At 46.3% G+C, this 22,604-nt stretch overlaps 1 protein-coding gene across 3 annotated transcripts in view; it reads right to left on the bottom strand.

Moving 5' to 3' along the window:
• The window catches only part of SLC2A4RG (SLC2A4 regulator), a 72,583-nt gene that overhangs the window by 46,739 nt on the left and 3,240 nt on the right, over positions 1–22,604 (bottom strand). For all 3 annotated transcript variants that reach the window (XR_011025226.1, XM_068262973.1, XM_068262974.1), the window contains exon 2: positions 18,848–19,038. Coding sequence is in view for 2 of the 3 variants with exons in the window: in XM_068262973.1 (XP_068119074.1) it covers positions 18,848–19,038 (191 nt within the window). In the remaining variant the exon portion in view is untranslated. The remainder of the gene's footprint in view (positions 1–18,847; positions 19,039–22,604) is intronic.

Below are 22,604 nucleotides of genomic sequence, written 5' to 3'. Positions count from 1 at the left end.
ATGGCAGTCTTTTAAATTTTTTCCTATTGACATGAATGGGTGAAATCTGATTGGTGTGCAGGGGGGACGCGAGACCCCCAGAACATATCATCCCATGTAGTAAGGGATCTACATATATAGATATATGTGGTTTGATGTTTTATTCTAAACTTTCTGGTCAGTACCCATACACCCCCCCAACTATTGACATATTTCCTTTACATGCTGTCTATATGATTCCGTGTTTACTCTTTACAGTCTCAGTTTAAAATGTTAACATTTATTTCAGGCTCCTTTTAAAGTGACTTTAATGGCTGTTGTGTCTGGTTTTGTTAAAGAGAACCCGGGGTGGTTTTTTGGGGGGCAGATGGGACACAGAGGCAAGTCATGAGGCAGAGAACATGCCTCTGTGTCCCATCTGCCCTCCAAAAAACCACCCTCCCTAACGCCGCTCTCTGCTCTTCCACCACCGCTGTGCCCCCCCGAGAGCAACAATATGTGGCTCTATCTTTGAGGTAAACCTGTAGGAGAGGGATTCCCTGTTTAAAACGCCCCCCGGGGGCATTCCTGCAGCGTTTTCAGAGCTGCCATTGGGAGTTGCATGACCCAGAGGTCACAGAAGTGAAAGTGGGCCATTGTGGCCCACAGGAGCGGCGGTTTTGGAGGCTACTTGATCTGCTCAGCCCCCCAAATCAGGTAGCCTAGATTTTTTATTTCAGGAGCCCAACTCGGGCTCTCATTAAAGAGGAACTTTAACCAAGGATTGAACTTCATCCCAATCAGTAGCTGATACCCCCTTTCCCATGAAAAATGTTAACTTTTTCTGAAGTAGATCGGGGGGCATCAGTGTAGCTGATATTGTGGTGAAACCCCTCCCACAGTGTGATGTCATGGCCGTGGTCCTGACAGTTTTCTGTCTGTGAACCTCGTTGCATTGTGGGAAAGAACAGCTTTTTCCATCTGTCAAGCAAGCAATATCTCCCTCTGTGTATAGATCTCTCTGCAACGAACATTTTGTACAGGTAACCTGACAGGACTAAAGATGTTACCACCAGTGACACATTTCAGAATGTAATTCAGAGAGAGGAAGTATTCTGCAATGGGCAAACACTGACTAAATAATATATAAATATTGTAAACAATAAGCAATTGTACCATATTCATTATGTTATTTTCACTACAGGTTCTCTTTAAAAAGGAACTTCATTCCCCATGGCAACAAATGAAAAACTCCCACAATTGTGCGTGGGCGGGTCAGAGTAATGAGAAGAGAAAAGCGGTGATAGAGGGTGAGGGGAGGGCGATATAGGAACAATGTACAGCACACAGTACAGAGAATGTAAACTTGGCTTTTGAACGATAAAGCTGGCTTTTAGAATGTTGGGATGGCTGCCAACAATGTTTCCTACAGCTCTGTGCACACAAATGATTCTGTTCTGCTCAGAAAGCATACTAAACTGTTCTGTCCATAGGGAGGGGGAGCTGCAGAGAGATACAGCAGTTATATAAGGTCAGCTTGGCAGATGTCTTAAATCTGTTCTCCTATATGTTCTCCTCCAGAATGGCAGCGCAGGCTGTATAAATACAATGCAGTTCTTATTCTGGACAGCAGGTGTCTCCGTCCATTATTAACAGCACACCCGTCTACAATGGCAAGATCGGCTTATGGTCAGCTACCAAACTCTGATTCCATGCTTAGTGACACAGCATCTTGCTATGTGATCTAGCCGGTATGTACCGAGAGCCGTAACATATATGGGTCGTAATGGGAATGAACTGCAAATGTTAGCTTTGTTAAATGCATTAAAAAGACCACTGTAGCGAAAAAAAAAGTAAGCAGTTAAAATCTGACAAGACAGGTTTTGGGCTAGTCCATCTCCTCATGGTAGATTCTCAGGGTTTTTTTTTATTTCAAAGGAATTTTCTGAACGGCAGTTTAGTCTGGAAGTCTAACTGCCAAAATAGTGTGCAAGTGATTAGTGGTTAGGGAGGCTGGCTGGTATCTTACTATTTGGCAGTTAAATTGCCATTCAGGACAGGGCTGTGGAGTTGGTACAAAAATCTTCCGACTCCTCAGTTTATGAAACCACTACTCCGAGTCCAACTCAGACTCTGGGTACCCAAAATGACTCAGACTCTAAAGCCCTGGTTCAGGAAATGCTTCTGAAAACAAAGAAAACCCTGAGAATCCCTCATGAGGAGATAGACTAGTCCAAAACCTGTCAGTTATGTCCGATTTTAACTGCTTACTTTTTTTCACTATAGTGGTCCTTTTATAATTCTGGCTTGTATGCATCCTTGAACTGGGCCAATGAAATTCACTTATTGCGGATTTTGTATTGGTTCAGATACAAGGTGCATACAATTTGCTTTAACCATTTACCGCCATCCTAACGTATTAAAACGTCATGCTTACCGCTATTAACAGCAACATGACGTTTTAATACGTCGCGCATTCCCGCCGCTGCTACCGCCGTGTGTCCGCCGCTACCGCCGCCATTACCGTCGGGATCCCGTGCTGGGCGATTGGGGAAGAGGACTGAACAGTGCCTGGAGTGAATGGACGTGACCGCGAACAGCGGCTACGTCCATTCACATAAACAGGAAATGTAACAGTTTAATAAAGTGTGTAAAAAAAAAAAAAAAAAGTGAACACGTCCTATGAGTGTTCACCAGCGCCATCTTGTGGCACAAAGTATATTACACTTACAAAATACATACATTTTCAAGTATATACACATTAATAAAATTACACTTCCAACCCTCCCCCCCAAAAAAAACACTTGTAAAAAAAAAAAATCAGCTTAAAAAAAATAAATAAATAGTTACCTTAGGGACTCAGCTTTTTTTATTCTATATTTTATGGGGGGAAATTAATTTTAATTTATTACATAGGGGCTTGTAATTATGGCCAGAACAAACAGAAAAATAACCACTTATATTTCAAAATAATATACTGTCGCCATACATTGTGGTAGGGACATAATCTAAACGGTTTAATTATCGGGACCACTGGGCAAATAAAACGTGTTTGTTTTATCCACAGGAGAATGTTTAATTTTAAAACTATAAAGGCTGAACACTGAGAAATAATGATTTTTTTTCTTTTTTTTTCTGTTTTTCTCATTAAAATGCATTTAGAATAAAAAAATTCTTAGCAAAATGTACTATCCACAGAAAGCCTAATTGGTGGCGAAAAAAACGAGGTATAGATCATTTTCTTGTGATAAGTAGTAATAAAGTTATTAGGGAATAAAAGGGAGGAGCGCTGACAACTGAAAATTGCTCTGGTCCGTTAGGATAAAAACCCTTGGGGGTGAACTGGTTAAATCTACATGCAAGTTAGAATTATAACCATCACATTGACTCATTGTCTGTTAGGCACCACCGCAGTGTACACCCCCTGTTCCCATCTCACCGGCCAGCATATGATAAATGGATAACATGCAAGGGAAAACACACAACCAGCGGGCCCAGGTGATATAGTCAGTATCGCTATTAAGTATCTCCAGTTCACAACAAAAATATTAGGTCCAACAAGAACAAGTGGCCATATAACCAGGGCTGCGGAGTCGGTACAGAAATCTTCCGACTCAGACTCCTCAGTTTATGAAACCACGACTCCGACTCTAACTCCGACTCCGGGTACCCAAAATGGCTCCGACTCCTTAGTCTAATACTTAAAGGAATACTTAAAGCGGATCCGAGATGAAAAACTAAATATAACAAGTGACTTGTCTATATATCTTATCTAAAGTTTAGATAGTTTACACAGCAAATCTATCTTCAAACAGCTTCAACAGTATATTAATATTTTTTCCTGTGATACAATGGGAGCAGACATGTTTTCTGCTTGTCACTATTACACAATCACACACACAGGCAAGCTTATCTGTATCTAGGCATGCTAATCTGCATATTCTGTGAAAACTCCACTCTTATCTCCTCCATTACACAGGCAACTGATCTGTATCTGCACTGCAGCTCTCAGATTGTGAAAACTCTGCCTCTGAAATCTATAGCTAGTAACACCTTTTTCACCTGCCCAGACTGAAATCCCACAATCCCTTGCAAGCGCCAAGGCACTCTGGAGAAGCTGTGGGTGTGGCTTATTTAGTTTATAGGAAATTAGGGTATTAAAACAAAACAAGTATTTGGCTTGAGGAATGCCCTATAAACTATATGTAAGGAACACAATTATGCAATGAGTAAAAGTTCATCTCGGATCCACTTTAAGGAAAAAAAAAAAATGACATTTACTCACCTGGGGCATCCCTCAGCCCCCCGAAGCTGGATGGTGCCCTCGCAGCCCCGCTCCAATCGTCCTGTCCCCGCCGGCGGCTACTTCCGGGTTCGGCGACAGCCGCCACAGGCTGGGAACGCGGCTGATTTTCCGCGTTCCCAGCCGCTGCTATCACCCTCTATGCTGCTATAGCGTATGTATATGTATATATATATATATATATATATATATATATATATATATATATATATATATATATATATATATATATATATATATATATATATATATATATATATATATATATATATATATATATATATATACTATAGCAGCATAGAGGGTGATAGCAGCGGCTGGGAACGCGGAAAATCAGCCGCGTTCCCAGCCTGTCGGCGGCTGTCGCCGAACCGGAAGTAGCCGCCGGCGGGGACAGGACGATCGGAGCGGGGCTGCGAGGGCACCATCCAGCTTCGGGGGGCTGAGGGATGCCCCAGGTGAGTAAATGTCATTTTTTTTTTACCTTAAGTATCCCTTTAACAGGGCTGTGGATTTTGTACAAAAAAAAAAAAAAAAAAAAATCCATCCGACTCCTGACTCCGACTCCTCAGTTTATGAAATCAACGACTCCGACTCCGGGTGCCCAAAATTGCTCCGACTCCAACTCCACAGCCCTGCATATAACAAGCTATACTGTAACACTAAACCGCCCCATTCCCCTCCCGCCTATGATGCCTAGATTATCTGTAGCCCAGCCTCCCTCCAATCCACACCAGCATCTGTGAACAATACTGAGGACATCTCCAATCTACCTCCTGCAGGTAGACAAAGGGCGGGGCTGATCTGCAGATGTTGGAGGCCCCGCCCTGACTAACAGAAACCCTGTCCCTGCACGATCAATGAGCAGGAGTGTCAGCAATTTAATGATAAAGCAATAGAGTTCCTCTGTAGGGACAAGTTTAGGAATTCCCCTGATCTTGAGATTGTTACGTCCACCATAAACGCATACAAAAAAGCAAAACCAAAAACACAAATGCAGAAAGGCACATACTTTAAAATGCATAATTTCCTGCACAGACAAGTGTGCTCCCAAGCCTAATAAGCACTCGTCCCCTTTCCACTGGCCACGTTTCGAATCAAATTTTCAGAACGGACATGATTTACCAACCACAAGGGCACTGTGTTTAACATAGTAATTGTGGTGCCCTGTATCCCACTGGGACAAGCTTGGAAAGGCCTGCATTGCTTTTAACTTTATGGTACGCATACATAATTGTGACCATTTCCTGGTGCCAGGCCTTATGCTGCAATGTGTACCTAATTAATTAGTCATAATTTGCATGTCTGTAGACTGACCCAGCCTCCCACAGCCCAGGCCTGGCCATTCACACCTGATCCTCATTCCAGCACTCATCTCCATCCCCTCTGCTGTCTACTTAATCTAGTCTCTAAGTCAGATATGACTTTAGTCAGATGTGCATTAATTTTAAGTGCATGATTTGAAGTGCACAGCAAAAGACCCAAATTAGACCAGAATTTGAAGTGCACAGCAAAAGACCCAAATTAGACCAGAATTTGAAGTGCACAGCAAAAGACCCAAATTAGACCAGAATTTGAAGTGCACAGCAAAAGACCCAAATTAGACCAGAATTGAACCAGAAGGGAACAGAAGGAACTGCCAGGAGACTCGACACTTTGATCACATGGTTTGCTACTTAACTGTTTTTCATCTGTTTCACCATATGCTTGCTTGTTTCTGCAATTCCTGTTTCTAAACATACCCCACCCTCCTGCTGTCAGCTATCAATCGCCCTGTAGATCCCTTCAGAATGTTTAAAATGTCTTTCTCAACCGCTTCTTTTTGCCTTCTGTTCCTGAAAATCCACATGTCACTTCATCCTCCCACTGTCAGCAACACCATACAGATTGCTCCCTCTCTGCTATCGTCTCCCCTTTTCTCTAGCCACGAACTATTCCTATTTCTGTGCTCACACTACCCCTCCTCTGCTCTCACTAAACCTAACTTGCATACACACAAGTCCCACCCCCACATCTCTCTGCTCTGCCTACTACTCCTTCTGGCTTCTGGTGACATATCACCGAACCCAGGGCCCACTCCTAGACCTCACACTGCTCAGACTACAACTCATTCCACCAATAACAAACCTCACCACCTCCCCTCCCAGAACACCTACAATCTTATTGACATCCCCCTTCTTCCCAGCTCTCCCCTCCCCATATCTGGGGCTCTATGGAACTCCCGCTCCGTTTGTAATAAACTGGCCTTTATTCATGACATGTTTATCTCCAACACTTTCACCTTCCTGGGGCTCACTGAAACATGGATAACTCCATCAGACACGGTGTCTCCAGCTGCTCTATCATATGGTGGTCTAAAATTTAGTCATGCCCCTAGACCTGGCCACAAACATGGAGGGGGGGTGGGGATCCTCCTCTCTGAACACTGTTCCTTTAAGCCACTCACACCACTGCCCGCACTCTCATCCTTTGAAGTTCATGCTGTCTGTCTCTACTCTCCATACCACATTCAGATTGCTATTATCTACCGCCCGCCCGGTCCAGCCTCTACTTTCATTGATCACTTTTCAGCATGGCTTCTCCAGTTCCTCTCCACTGATATACCCTCTATCATCATTGGAGATTTTAATATACCCATCGATACGAATTGCCCTACTGCCACCAAACTGCTCTCTCTCACCTCCTCGTTTGACCTCGCCCAATGGTCCTCCACTTCCACCCACAAAGACGACCACACTCTTGACCTTGTCTTTACCCGCCTCTGTTCTATTTCAAGCTTTCATAACACTCCGCTTCCCCTCTCAGACCACAACCTTCTTACCTTCTCAATCAATTCTTCTCTACCGTCAACTCCTCCAACACTACACCATACAGTCACGCGCAGGAATTACCGCAACCTGGATGTGAATTCCCTGACTGAGGCCTTGCAACCTCTAAGTACCCTGTCTTCCTACACTGACCCTGAGGCAGCATCCAGTTACTTATTTAATGTAGTCTCCTCTGCCATGAATTCAGCCGTTCCACTCACCACCACCCGCCCCCGCCAAACTAACCGGCAGCCCTGGCTCACTGAACAAATCAAACAGCTGAAAAGGCACTCCAGGGTGGCAGAAAGATGCTGGAGAAAAAGCACTGCTGTAGAAGACTTCAATTACTATAAACAAGCTATGCAGGAGCTCAGGGATGCCCTCACTTCTGCTAAGCAGTCTTATTTCTCCTCGCTCATTTCCTCACAGTCTCACAACCCAAAACAATTATTCAACACCTTTAACTCCCTACTTCGTCCCCCACCTCCTCCCCCTACCACATGTCTGTCAGCCGACAACTTTGCATCATACTTTACAAGCAAGATTGATGCAATACGTAATAGCTTTAACGCGCAACCATTTTTACCAGCACAGCCGTCACCTATAAATTCCTTCTGTCCGCCTGCACCCTCACCCACCACTAACTGCCTCCCCTCCGCTCCACAAGACCAGTCTCCCACTCTAACATCTTTCACCACACTAACTGATCAGTGTCTTTCCTCACTAATCTCCAAAGCGCATCTCACTACCTGTGCCCTGGACCCCATTCCCTCTCATCTAATCCCGCTCTAACAACTCTATTCAACCTTTCTATCTCCACTGGCACTTTTCCTTCCTTATTCAAACAAGCTATCATCACACCACTAATCAAAAAACCCTCTCTTGATCCAACTTCTCTATCCAACTACCGTCCTGTCTCGCTCCTCCCCTTTGCTTCTAAACTGCTGGAACGTCACATCCATTCAGAATTGTCTGCCTTTCTCTCTACCAACTCCTTACTTGACCCCTTTCAATCTGGATTCCGCACACACCATTCCACTGAAGCTGCCCTCACGAAAGTTGCTAATGACCTACTGGTAGCTAAATCCAAAGGCCAGTTCTCCATTCTAATACTCCTTGACCTTTCCTCTGCCTTTGACACGGTTGATCATGCTCTGCTTCTGCAGACACTGTCATCTTTAGGAATCAAGGAACAAGCACATTCCTGGATCTCCTCTTATCTCTCTGGACGCTCTTACACTGTCTCCTTCTCTAACACCAAGTCCTCTCCACACCCACTGTCTGTTGGTGTACCTCAAGGCTCTGTTCTTGGGCCACTTCTTTTCTCAATCTACACCCGTGGCCTGGGACAACTAATTAACTCTTTTGGCTTCCAGTATCACCTCTATGCGGATGACACCCAAATCTATCTCTCAGCTCCTGACCTGTCCTCACTACTATCCAGAGTCCCCGACTGTCTACGTGCCGTTTCTGCATTCATGTCCTCCCGCTTCCTCAAACTCAACATGACTAAAACGGAAATTGTGATTTTTCCACCATTGCTATCTACACCCCCACCAATTGCAACCATAACGGTAGACAACACCCCAATAACCTCAACCACTAAGGCCCGCTGCTTGGGGGTTATACTTGACTCAGAGCTCTCCTTTAAACCTCACATTGCCTCATTAACCACCACCTGCTATTTCCAGCTCAAAAATATATTCCGTATCCGTCCCTTCCTCACACAAGAGGCCACCAAAATGCTTGTTCATGCCTTAAGGGGCCCATACACTCAGCCGATTTTCTGGCCGACCGATCGATCCCGATCGATCGATCGATCGATTGCAAATCGGTTGTCCAATCGACCGATCGATTCGATCGATCGATTTCGATGGATTTCCATCGAACTGACAGGATGGAAAATTCAGGTCGATCTGATGAGATTGCTTATCAGTTTGCATTGGCCTTAATGGAAATCTGATGGCAAAAAAATGCCATCAGATCGAATTTCAACAGATTTCAAACTGAAATCTATTGGAATTCTATCCTGGTAAAAAATGTTCTAAAAACGCATCAGATAGATCATCAGATGCATATTTTATCTGTCTGCTGCCAATCTGACGAGTGTATGGGCACCTTTAATCATCTCCCGCCTAGACTACTGCAACACCCTACTCTGTGGCCTACCAAAAAACAGGCTAGCTCCTCTCCAATCCCTTCTCAATGCAGCGGCCCGCCTCATTCACCTTTCCACACGCTCTTCTGATGCAGCCCCACTGTGCCATTCTCTCCACTGGTTACCCATTACCCAGAGGATCCAGTTCAAACTCCTGACTCTAACATACAAAGCCCTCCACGAGTTGTCTCCTCCATACATCTCCTCACTAATCTCAAGATATTGTCCCTCCCGCAACCTTCGCTCCTCCCAAGAAATTCTCCTGGCCTCTAAGCTGATCACCTCCTCTCATGCTCGCATCCAGGACTTTACACGAGCATCAGCCCTTATCTGGAACTCTCTTCCACAGCCTGTACGTCATGCTCCAAACCTGGACATCTTCAAACGCACTCTTAAAACACACCTTTTCAGACAAGCTTATAACATTCTATAGCCCTTTATTTACTTGTCACAATGTAATCAGAGGCAAAGAATCACTGCCTCATCCATCCTCCACCCCCTTACCTAGTGTGTCCCCCACTACCCATTAGATTGTAAGCTCGCAAGGGCAGGGTCATCCTCCTAATGTTTACTGTTTTTGTAACAATATTTGTGCTGCTTGGAACTCTGCTGTATATTTGTTAGTTGTATCTATGTTCCCCTTGTCGTTTTATTGTGCTTTGTAAAGCGCTGCGGAATATGTTGGCGCTATATAAATAAAAAATAATAATAATAATAATAATAATAATAATAATAATAATAATAATAAAAGGCAGTAGAGCAGACTTTCTCAACCTTTTTACCCTGGAGGAACCCTGCAAATAACTGGATCTCAAGGCACCCCTGCAAACAATGTTTTGCTCTCGAGGAACCCCTGCATTTATTTTGCAGGAGGCATGGACTTTAAAAGTAGGTGAGGCTGTTTATTTCCCTACCCCTATTACACTGCCACTCATACTGTCTCCTTATCCTAGTGCTTTGTATTAATGTGCTCATTTCTGACCCCCAAATTAGTGCTTCTTTTTACAGTACCACCTATTATAATGGGCTCTATTATAACCCCCCATATGGGGGAATGCCAGGGAACCCCTGCAGAGTACACAATGAGCCCTGGTTGAGAAAGCCTGCAGTAGAGGATAGAGGAGCCTGGCCTCCTGTGGTCCATGATGTCTCAGAGTCAGACTAAACTAAGCAAAAACATTCCAACTGATGCAATCCAATTTTATTTCAATTTATTTAATCTCAAACACAGAGCATACCGCATTTTTCCTGTGTTTCCATAGCGTCAATGTGAGTGCAACAAAATCAAGTAGCAAACAGTGCTATGCAAATCTTTTGCAATATCCTCAACATGGACATGGAACATTGAAACATGGATTACTGCTTTTTTGATCATTGGAAGTCATAAAATCCTGAAACCCACTCAATTTTATGATAGAGAAGATTGTGATCCCGGCGTGTTTGCAGCCGCGGTTTTTGGTGGTAAAGAGCTCTAAGAGCAGTTTTGCCGCAGTTTATACGAAGCTTGGATTTGGGCCAATCCATATCGACACTTGATAAAGCGCATGTGGCCTGAAATGTTGTGTCAGTTCATTCCTGTCTCCAGCCATAAAAGCCAGGAGTTATTAGACACAGGCTGGGTGTGTGGTCATACCCTTACCTACTATACAAATCAACAGCAAATATATCTGATTGGCCCAATTCCAAACTCCAATCACTGATATTCTCTACTTACTATGCCTTAGGGAACGAGGAAAATAAAAGCAACATATTGCATCACTCTTCCTGCCAAACTGCAGTCACTGCACTGAAAACTGAACTACAAAATGTATAAAGTGTACCAGAGACGACTAAGGGCTCGTTTCCATGCCGCGCCATGGCTCTGCTCGTCACTCTCGGCGGGGCCGCGGCTTGCGATCCTATTCATTATACTGAATGGGACCGCGGGTTGAAGTACCCCAAAATGCAACAAACCATGCGCGGCGATTCGGGGGTTAATCACCGCGCATGAATGGAACCGGCAGACGGTGCGCGCATACGGCCAGGTCGCGCATGCGCAGTGCATGCCGACTGGCCTAACTTACGGGGCTCCTACCTGGAGAAGGTGGAGGCAGAGGAAGACAGTGGGAGGAAGCAGAGAGGGCTGGAGGAAGCCCCAGGTAGGTATAATAAATACATAAATAAAAAACATAATAATTATACTTAGTCGTTTCAGGTTTATCTGAAGTGAGAGGAATGTGGATGCTCCTATATTTATTTCCTTTTAAACAATACCAGTAGCCTGGCTGTCCTGCTGATTTCCTTGGCTACAGTAGTGTCTGAATCACACACACCTGAAACAAGCATGCAGCAAATCTAGTCACACTTCAGTCAGACACATCTGATATACATGCTTGTTCAGGGTATATGGCTAAAAGTGTTAGAGGCAGTGGATAAGCAGGACAGAAAATGACAGACTGCGCTAAAAACAAAACAATATGTTGCTTTAATCAATAAATAAAAACTGGAAGGTTAAAAAGCGAGGTTAATACAGACCCACTGAGGATCTAAAATGTAGGATGCAAACCAGATTTCACTGGGCAATAAGGACATAAAATTGGGAACTGTGGGATTAAAATGTAAAGTTAATGCAGGCCCGCCGAGGATCTAAGATGCAGGATGCAAACTGGGCAATATAGTATTCACAGTATGCTGATTTCCGGAAGTAATTGCAATTGCACTTGTATACGGTGGAGCTCAGTAGTAAATTGTCAGTACATTTAAGGTAAAGGACTTCAATGGTATGTGGAGATATGCCAATAGGATATTAGTACGTCCTCATAAGGATCTTGTGGGGTTATAGTAATGAAAACACACAGTGCTTGAATTAATGAGTCTCACCCTTCCGGATCCGTGAGTTGCGCTGGAATGTTGTCCGGGGAGCCGCTCAATCTCACCCGCCCCGGCCGGTAGCTGGGTGAGAGAGTCTAGACTGGTTTTGACGTCGGGCTGGGTTAGCCCGGCCCCCTTGCTGGCGAAGGCTGTGTGGACTGAGGCGGTTTGCTGGAGATGGATTCGCCGTATAGTCCTTGCGGTGCTAGCAACCGCGTAGCTCTGCCACGCCTCCTCCCCCTGTAGTCTGTGACGTCACACTTGCAGCCTCTGCTGACGTTTCGGGAGGAACGCCTCCCTTTCTCAAAGCTGGCGTTCCTCCCGAAACGTCAGCAGAGGCTGCAAGGACTATACGGCGAATCCATCTCCAGCAAACCGCCTCAGTCCACACAGCCTTCGCCAGCAAGGGAGCCGGGCTAACCCAGCCCGACGTCAAAACCAGTCTAGACTCTCTCACCCAGCTACCGGCCGGGGCGGGTGAGATTGAGCGGCTCCCCGGACAACATTCCAGCGCAACTCACGGATCCGGAAGGGTGAGACTCATTAATTCAAGCACTGTGTGTTTTCATTACTATAACCCCACAAGATCCTTATGAGGACGTACTAATATCCTATTGGCATATCTCCACATACCATTGAAGTCCTTTACCTTAAATGTACTGACAATTTACTACTGAGCTCCACCGTATACAAGTGCAATTGCAATTACTTCCGGAAATCAGCATACTGTGAATACTATATTGCCCAGTTTGCATCCTGCATCTTAGATCCTCGGCGGGCCTGCATTAACTTTACATTTTAATCCCACAGTTCCCAATTTTATGTCCTTATTGCCCAGTGAAATCTGGTTTGCATCCTACATTTTAGATCCTCAGTGGGTCTGTATTAACCTCGCTTTTTAACCTTCCAGTTTTTATTTATTGATTAAAGCAACATATTGTTTTGTTTTTAGCGCAGTCTGTCATTTTCTGTTTTAATTTACTATTATCAAGGGGTTGGGATCCCTTTGACAGACTAGCGGCTGAGTGGTGTTGGCGCTACACTAAGTGAATATTGATAAGCAGGACAGCCAGGCAATGTGCATTGTTTAAAAATAAATAAATATGGCAGCTTCCATATCACTTTCGCTTCAGGTGTCCTTTAAAGTGTACCCGAGGTGACATGTAACATGATGAGATAAACATGTGTATGTACAGTACAAAACATTAATAACCAGGCTGTTTTTCTCATTTTACTTTGCTGCCTGAAAGAGTTCATTTTCAGGCATGCAAGTTAAGGGGCCCATACACTGGTAGATCAATTTATTCTATAGAATCGATCTGATATTGATTCTATCAAATCTATCGATCGATTTGCGGCCGATTTCGATCGATTTGATCTGACAGGATGGAAAATCTAGGTGGATCTTCTGCCGGCAGCAGATCGATGGCCCATAGAGTTGCATTGGATCTAATGGTCCAATAAGGTACTAAAGGGGCCCATACACAGCCAATCGATTGATCGGACAATCGATTTGCAATTGATCAATCGATTTGCGGCCGGTTTCAATTGATCTGACATGATGGAAACTCTAGGTGGATCTGTTGAGATGGCTTATCATTTTGCATAGGACCTAATGGAAATCTGATGGCAAACAAATGGCATCAGATCGCTTTTCAATAGATTTCATACTGAAAGCTAATGGAAATCTGTTCCTAGTAAAAAAAAATGTTCCTAAACACATCAGATAGATCAGAGATCTATCTGATGATCTATCTGCTGCTAATCTAACGAGTGTATTAAGGTAGCCACTAATGGTCCAATTTCTAGCGAAAAATCGTTCTAGCGATCCAAAATTCTGATCAGATTGGTTGTAAATAAACTCAGTTGATGGGCACAATCGATTACAAACGATTATAAAAATAGTCATCCGATTGGATTTTTGTCAAACCAAAATTTGGATTTTCTTGTTGGTTGTGATTGATAGGAAGCAAAGATTGGTTCGTTGATGGTGTAGTGAACGATTTTTCATCCGATCACAATTTCTGATCGCTCAAACGATTTTTCGCTAGAAGTTTGACAGTTAAAGGGATACTTAAGTCAACTGGAAAAAATGAATTTAACTCACCTGGGGCTTTCCTCAGCCCCCTGCAGCCGATCGGTGCCCTCGCAGCCCCGCTCCGATGCTCCTGGACCCGCCGGCGGCGACTTCCGGTTTCGCCGTCACCGGCCGACAGGCATGGGAACGCGAGTGATTCTTCGCGTTCCCAGCCACAATAGCACCCCCTATGCTGCTATTGCGGCCGTCACCGGCCGACAGGCATGGGAACGCGAGTGATTCTTCGCGTTCCCAGCCACAATAGCACCCCCTATGCTGCTATTGCGGTAAGAAGGCCGCAATAGCAGCATAGGGGGTGCTATTGTGGCTGGGAACGCGAAGAATCACTCGCGTTCCCATGCCTGTCGGCCGGTGACGGCGAAACCGGAAGTCGCCGCCGGCGGGTCCAGGAGCATCGGAGCGGGGCTGCGAGGGCAACGATCGGCTTCAGGGGGCTGAGGAAAGCCCCAGGTGAGTTAAACTCATTTTTTCCAGTTGACTTAAGTATCCCTTTAAGCTGGCCATACACTGGCCCGATTTGCCGCCGTTTCAACAGCAGATTCGATCACTGGGATCGAATCTGCTGCCAATCGTTCGCGCTACACGCCGAATTTCGATCCATTCCGTCCGATCCAGTCGATCGCGCCATGCGGAGAATAACCGTCGATCGCCCGCGGGTAAAGAGCGCATCGCTAGCGGCGTTCGAGTGCCCGACGACCGACGCAATAGAGCTGCAATACATTACCTGCTCCGCCGGCGCGACTCCCGGGTCTCCGCTCTTCTTCTCTGCTCTGGTCTGGTCTCCGGCATGCTTCCCTTCTTCCTATCTGGGGGAAGTTTAAACAGTAGAGCGCCCTCTACTTCCTGCCGGGACAGGAAGAAGGGAAGCATGCCGGAGACCAGACCAGACCGGAGAAGAAGAGCGGAGACCCGGGAGTCGCGCCGGCGGAGCAGGTAATGTATGCGGGATGGGGGGGGAAGCGGCGGCAGCACCACCACAGATTGTGAACGGTTTCAGGCTGAAATCGGTTCACAACCTGTTTGCAGTAAAGGTAGCCATACGATCCCTCTCTGATCAGATAGGGATCTGTCTGTTGGTCGAATCTGATGGCAAATCGACCAGTGTATGGCTACCTTTAGTGGCCACCTTAAGATAGATTTCCAATAGAATTCATTTTGAAATCTATTGGAAATCTGTTCCGTGTGTGGCACACATCAGATAGATTCCCGTCAGATTCAACTTGACAGGCATCTGACAGAAATCTGATGGTCGAATCTGCTGCAAATCTATAAGTGTATGGCCACCTTTACAGCTTCTGTCTTGATGGTACCTTGTCAGTAATACAGTAAACATCACTAATAAGCAGATTACAGCCATAAAAGTTTTCCTGGCAGAATACAACTTCTGAGGGCAGGAGAGAAATCGAAAAAGGTCAATAGTTCATGTAATTTAATTCTGGGACATTTAATAGATCATTTTTAGGAGTAGGACAGATACAGTTTATCTTATCAGTGTATTTTCACCTCAGATTCACTTTAAGCACTAACATTTTCTAGCAAACATCTTGTAGGTGGCAACTGTGGTGCTCAGCCAGTCTCGATTTACCGATCCTGCGCAGCACTAGCCCTCTGCAGCCAGAGACTCCTATAAGAAATTATACTGACTTATCACGCTGTATGTCATTTGCATCAGAGAAAAGGAAGACATTTAAAAAAAAAGGCTGACTGAAACCAGGAATTGCTGTCATGGCAGAACGTATAACTTGCAGGTTACTAGCAGGTGGCAATGGGTCGGATTCAAAAAGATGTAATTGATAAAAAAAAAAAAAAATAATAAAAAATGAAGTGCAGCTTTCGGTCAGGGCTGGTTCACACTGCAGATTGAGAAACTGATCCATACAACGGATCAGTTTTTCACCCGTGACCCTCTGTTCCGCAGTCAATGTGAACATCCGTTGAGCCTGAAAAATTGCTCCCACCCTAAACTTGCAGTCCGTTCAGCTGAATGAGCCAAACAGATCCGTTCCAAAACAGTAATGTGAACGTGATCACCTCTGTCAGTATCCGGTTTGTTTAGTCCCCCCCCCCCCAAAAAAAAAACACCACACTTTTTTTAGGTCAGTGTGAACCGGGCCTAAAACTTACCCTGTACGTATAAACTGTACTTTGCAACGGAAATACAAGTGCAGATGTCCTGTGTAATAACGCGGACTTGCACGCTATGGTTTATTTTCTATGCCTATAAGTCATCACGTGTTGAGGTTCGTGTTCAATCTTAAATTCTATTAAACCTCCTCCGCCCTCTAGCCATGTAAATGAAAGTACCCCTGAATAGACTTTGTGCAAACAGACAAAGCTATGTGCTTAGTGCTGTGACACAGCTCTCATCACCCTTCATACGTTGGTGCACCCATTCCATATCACTTCACTTACTACGCCTAAGGTGCCCATAGATTACTTGACTTGGCGGCTGATTGACCATCCGATTCGATAATTATAATCAAATGAAAAATCGGTGCCCCGAGAGCATGCCTGATCGATGATGCAACCAATTTCAGGCCACAATTGGTTGCATGCATTCATCGGATATGCAAAATCGAGGCAACGTGCTCGATCATCGTGTGCGCCGGCAGTAACGGCGTGGGATAATCGAGGATGACAAACAAACAAATAATTGAGAATGATGCAACGGAAACCCCTCGTTCTTCCGCATTCAGACTACCGGCATATAGCATGTGAGGCGCGTGGGGCGCAAGTACCAGGGTGGCGGCTGCACGTACACGGGCAGGTAAAGTATAACTGCATGGATACAGGGGGGAGGGGATTGTGTTGGGACAAAAAAAAACATAAAGGGGGGCAGCGGCACAGAGCGGTGAGGGGCGTTACAAGATCTCAGGGTTGATTCACTAACAGGAGGTTACTTACGCTACTTCCACAACATGACACGGGTAATCACAGGAGCGTATACTATGCTGCGGGTAGTGCAGCATAGCGAGCGCTTGTAACTTACGCTGCCTCCCTGCAAATAACGAGCGCTCCACTCGTCCCGCCCTGAGCCCCTTCGAGTCCAGTAACTTTAAAGGACGTGATCCCCGCCCTTTGCTTGTCAGTGAAGGGGCTCAGGCCAGGGGGAGAGGAGCGCTCCTTATTTTGCAATCAGCCTATGACAGCCGATCACGCTGATTGGCTGGCGTGGGGAGGGGGGGAATGATAAAATAAAAAATTACAAAAAAATATTGTTAAAATAAAGAAATAAATCTTTATTAAAAAACAAAACAAAAAAAAAAAAAACCTGGGGGCGATCAGACCGCACCAACAGAAAGCTCTGTTGGTGGGGAGAAAAGGGGGGATCACTTGTGTGCCGTGTTGTGCGGCCCTGCAGCTTTGCCTTAAAGCTGCAGTGCCCAATTTATCAAAACATGGCCTGGTCTTTAGGGGGGGTGTAACACTGCGGTCCTCAAGTGGTTAAAGCATGCTATGTTATTAATAAGACACTGTGAATCAGAACGCGATCGCAACACACACGGACTGGACCACAAATGCCAAGTCCCGACCTGATGTATTTCTCCACAACCGTATCGTAATCACTGCAAATCGGACGCAATGAACAGTGTCTGTTCCCACTAGGTTGGTCGCCACATGGAAAGCGCTCATAGATCCCGTGGATTTGGTTCCACTGCTGTCATTCACTGGTCCACTGCAGGGAATGAGAGAGCAGAAGCATGGGGCATCCCACTGGTTTGCAAAGAACCAATGGGAATCCTGCTGCAACAGGGAAAATTTTCATTGGTTTATGGTGTACCAATGAGAATCCTCCCTGTTGCTAGGCAGGATTTATATGGATTTTTTACAATCCAACAGCGATTTCCATGCTTCTTCAGGTCTCTGGGCCCAGGAAGAGCAGTGATGGCAGTGGACAACGGCAGACAAGATGCAGACACAAACAAGTGGATGGAGATTACAGGTAATGTAAACTACGCGGTGCGGATGCGCTTAACACACCACATTTCCGCAATCGCTGCATGTAGGCCACAGTGTGAACCTGGCCCAACGCTATGGTCTGCTGATTTGCCGCCACAGATCGTTATCTTACATCTGGAGCAATCGATTCAAACAATTTCTGCTGATGGTAGATTGAATAGGCCACCCGCTGCATTCATTTCTAGCAGACTTGATTAGAGAGTGATCAAATTGGCCGGATGTAGACAGGGGAAAAAAAAAAAATCACTAAGTGTAAGGCCACCTTTAGGGCTCGTTAACACTACAAGAGCTTTTCTGAGCACTGCGATTTTAAAAGCTCTTGCTGATGTTATCCTAAAGTGTGTGATCCCACTGGAGCGATGGGATTTTGTAAAAATCCCCCATAGCTTTGCATTAGAAAGAGCTTTTTAAATCTCTAGCATTAAGAAGTTCATTTAGTGTGAATGGGCCCTTAGGCTCACTTCCTGCAAAACAGAGATTTGCCTTATTCCTACATTGGTGACACGCAGGGTTCAATGCACATCACAGGTTTATTGTGGTCTTGTACCTCAATATACCAAATATCTTTCCCGCATGTAGCTGGAACAGGAAGTGGGGAAAGTTCTTTCCAAAGTTGGCATTAAAAACTCAAATTTTTTTTTACACATAACACAACATGCTTTGGCTGGAGCAACGGGTCTGTGTTTGCTGGGTTCACGTTGGCGTCAGCTGACCTGTGTCTGGGGACTGGGATGACGCTGGACATGACAGGTGGAATGCGGTTCTGTACTGGCTGGGCTAGCGCGGCAGGTGCATTTGGAGACTGCAAGTTTCCGCAGAGATAGTCCTGGCACTGGCTGGTCCGAGGCGCCATCATGCTGTTGTACGGGTAAGATGTCCGGGCGTCGGAGTAATAGGCTGACACCTGTATAAACAAAGAAACACGTGAGCTGCAGTGGGAGAATAACTGCCCCAGGGCTGCATGATACAAACAGAAGCCGGTGATCAGGGAGCATTGCATAGTGTGTGTTTGCTGTAAACACACTGGGCTTTGTCATACAAGGGTGTACAATCAATGGCAGGGCTAAGGAAACATATTCTACATGACAGTAAGGCCTCATTTCCACTTGTGTGCTTCTGTCCCCTTTTCAGCAACATGTATTAATCTGCAACATTGATGTGCTGATAAAAAGCAGACAGAAGCACACTAAGGGGAAATGAAGCCTAACTGACAACCAAGTAGGGGTGGAAAGGAAAACTGTACTTGCAAAAAACAAAAGCAGTCACCTGTTCACCCCCAAAGTGGATCAAAACTAAATAAGACCTCGATAACGTCCAGACACCTGACCGCTATGGTTTAGTGCCCCTCTATGCAGAGAAAGTACACAAGAGGTGTGGCTTCTTCCAACTAGCGTTATTTAGGGTGTGCCTTTCAACATCAAAGCCACAGACAGTCCCCCCCCCCCCCCCTACCGTGAAAAGCAGAAGCCCCACCTCCTTTGAGTAGAGAGGAAATGATATCACTATTGTTCATAACTGCCGATATGGACCACAGGTGCACTAAGCTGCAGCTTCCAGAACGCTGTATCCGGATAAACAATGTAAGGAGTCCAATTAATTTTTGCTATGTACATTGGGGTGAGGTCAGCGGGAGTGGAAGAACGCCGAGAGGGTCAGAGGGAGTGGAAGGACGCCGAGAGGAGAGGGTCAGCGGGAGTGGAAGGATGACAAGAGGGTAGGCAGGAGCAAAAGGATGCATAGTTGGTCGGCAGGAGTGGAAGGACGCGGAGAGGGTCTGCGGGAGTGGAAGGACGCGGAGAGGGTTGGTGGAAGGTCTCAGGGAAAGTCACTGGAGGGCGAAGGGACTCAGAGAGGGTCGTGGTGGTGGAAGGTGTTGTGGAGGGTCGGCGGGAGTGGAAGAACTCGGAGAGGGTCGGCGGGAGTGGAAGAACTCGGAGGGAGGGACTCGGGGAGGGTTAGCGGAGGGCAGTGAAGGGACTCAGGGAGCGTCAGCGGGCTCGGAAGGACTCGGGGAGGGTTGGCGAAAGGCCTCAAGGAGGGTCAGCGGGGTAATATAGGAAACGGGGGGGGGGATTGAGTGGTGTTGAAGGTATTTTTGCGGGGTAATATAGTAAAGGTGGCGGTTGGTGAGAGTAATTTGGGGTATATATAAAAGGACGCGGAGAGGGTCGGCTGGAGTGGAAGGACGCGGAGAGGGTCGGCTGGAGTGGAAGGACGCGGAGAGGGTGGGCGGAAGGCCTCAGGGAAAGTCATTGGAGGGCAGAGGTTCGTGGTGGCGGAAGGTCTTGTGGAGGGTCGGCGGTAGTGGAAGAACTCGGAGAGGGTCGGCGGGAGTGGAAGAACTCGAAGTGGGTCGGCGGGAGTGGAAGAACTCGGAGAGGGTCGGCGGGAGTGGAAGAACTCGGAGAGGGTCGGCGGGAGTGGAAGAACTCGGAGAGGGTCGGCGGGAGTGGAAGAACTCGGAGAGGGTCGGCGGGAGTGGAAGAACTCGGAGAGGGTCGGCGGGAGTGGAAGAACTAAGAGAGGGTCGGCGGCAGTGGAAGAACTAAGAGAGGGTCGGCGGCAGTGGAAGAACTAAGAGAGGGTCGGCGGCAGTGGAAGAACTAAGAGAGGGTCGGCGGCAGTGGAAGAACTCGGAGGGAGGGACTCTGGGAGGGTCAGTGGAGGGCAGTGAAGGGACTCAGGGAGGGTCAGCGGGCTCAGAAGGACTCGGGGAGGGTTGGCGGAAGGCCTCAGGGAGGGTCAGCGGGGTAATATAGGAAACGGGGGGGTCGGAGAGTGGTGTTGAAGGTATATTTGCGGGGTAATATTAAAGGTGGCGGTTGGTGAGAGTAATTGGGGGTATATATAAAAAGGGGGTGTCAGTATTGAAAGGTAGTGTTAATGAGGGGTAAAATAGGAAAAGGGGTCGTAAGAGGAGTTGGGGTATAACTGCGAGGTAATATAGTAAAGGGGGGGTCATTGCCAAAATAGGCAGTAGTAAACAACGCCTACACTATTTAGCCAATCACAACACTCACAGGGGGAGTCAGTGGGTTGGGGCAGGTAATATAGGAAAGGGGGGGGGGGAAGAGGTGTTTGGGGTTCATATAAAAGGGGGAGGGGTCAGTGGGGGGCAATATAGGAAAAGGGGGACGAGGGGAGTTGAGGGTATATAAAGAAGAGGTTGTGTCAGTATTGGGAGGGGGTGTTAGTGGGGGGATAATATAGGAAAGGGGGGGGGGTGAGAGGAGTTGGTGGTACATATAGAAGGGGGTGTGTCAGTATCAGGAGGGAGTGATATAAAAAATGGTGAAGAGGAATTGGGGTCCATAAGGGGGGGGGGGGGGAGCATTGCTAGAGAGGTGTCAGTGAGGAATGAAGTATTGGGAGGGGGTGTCGGGTGGGGGGCAGGTGATATAGGAAAGGGGGGAGGGAGGAACTAAAAAGGTATTATAATTATTGTTTTAATAACAAGACATATTATGCAGCACTGGACAATAAATAGGGATGCATACAATGTAAACAAGAGGTCACAGACAGAGAGGTAGCAAACAGTTATACAACATAACACAAGGTATACATGCAAACGGTATAAGATGTATTTTACAGAGACCGAGCAAATCAAATCCAAGTTAGTCCATGGGAAGGGTGTTATTACTGGGGTAGCAAGAATAAGAAGGGCACACAAGGAGGGGGGGAGGGGGGGGGTGCAGACAGATACCCTGCCAGATGCTTACAATCTAAAGGGTAGGGGAGGTCACACTGGACAAGATGGTTAGCCGAGAGAGCTAAAGTGTGGTAGATGGGGGTAGGCCATTTTAAAGAAATGTGTTTTGAGGGTTTGCTTGAAGGTGTTGAAGGAAGTGGTATGTCTGGGGGGGGGGGGGGGTGGAGGGAGATCCATAGGGTGGGGGGCAGCTCTTGAGAAGTCCTGTAGTCGTGCATTGGAGGACCGGAGGGGGAGGGCAGGTATACATCTATGGAGAAGCTTAGAGATGTAGGTTGGGCAGGTTTTGTGCACAGATTTGTGGGCCAGGCACAGAATCTTAAAGAGAAACTCCGACCAAAAATTGAACTTTATCCCAATCAGTAGCTGATACCCCATTTTACATGAGAAATCTATTCCTTTTCACAAACAGACCATCAGGGGGCGCTGTATGACTGATATTGTGGTGAAACCCCTCCCACAAGTAACCCCTTCCACAAGAAGAGTTCAAACTTTTGTGGGAAATAGCTGTTTACAGCTGTTTCCAACTGCCAAAAACCATGCAGCAGCTACATCACCTGCCAACAGTAAAATGTTCACTGGAGTTCCTCTTTAAAACTGATCCTGAAACAGATAGGGTCCCAGTGTAGGGCTTCGCAGAGGGGAGAAGTGGAAGCAGAATGGTGAGAAGAATGGATGAGTCTAGCTGCTGCATTCATGACTGTTTGAAGGGGTGTGATGCGTTTTAAGAGGATGCCAGACAGTAGGGCATTGCAGTAGTC

This window comes from Hyperolius riggenbachi, chromosome 12 (assembly GCF_040937935.1).
Source record: "Hyperolius riggenbachi isolate aHypRig1 chromosome 12, aHypRig1.pri, whole genome shotgun sequence".
Taxonomy (NCBI): Eukaryota; Metazoa; Chordata; class Amphibia; order Anura; family Hyperoliidae; genus Hyperolius; species Hyperolius riggenbachi.
Note: the sequence above shows the minus strand (reverse complement) of the source record. Positions and strands in the feature narration are given on the sequence as shown.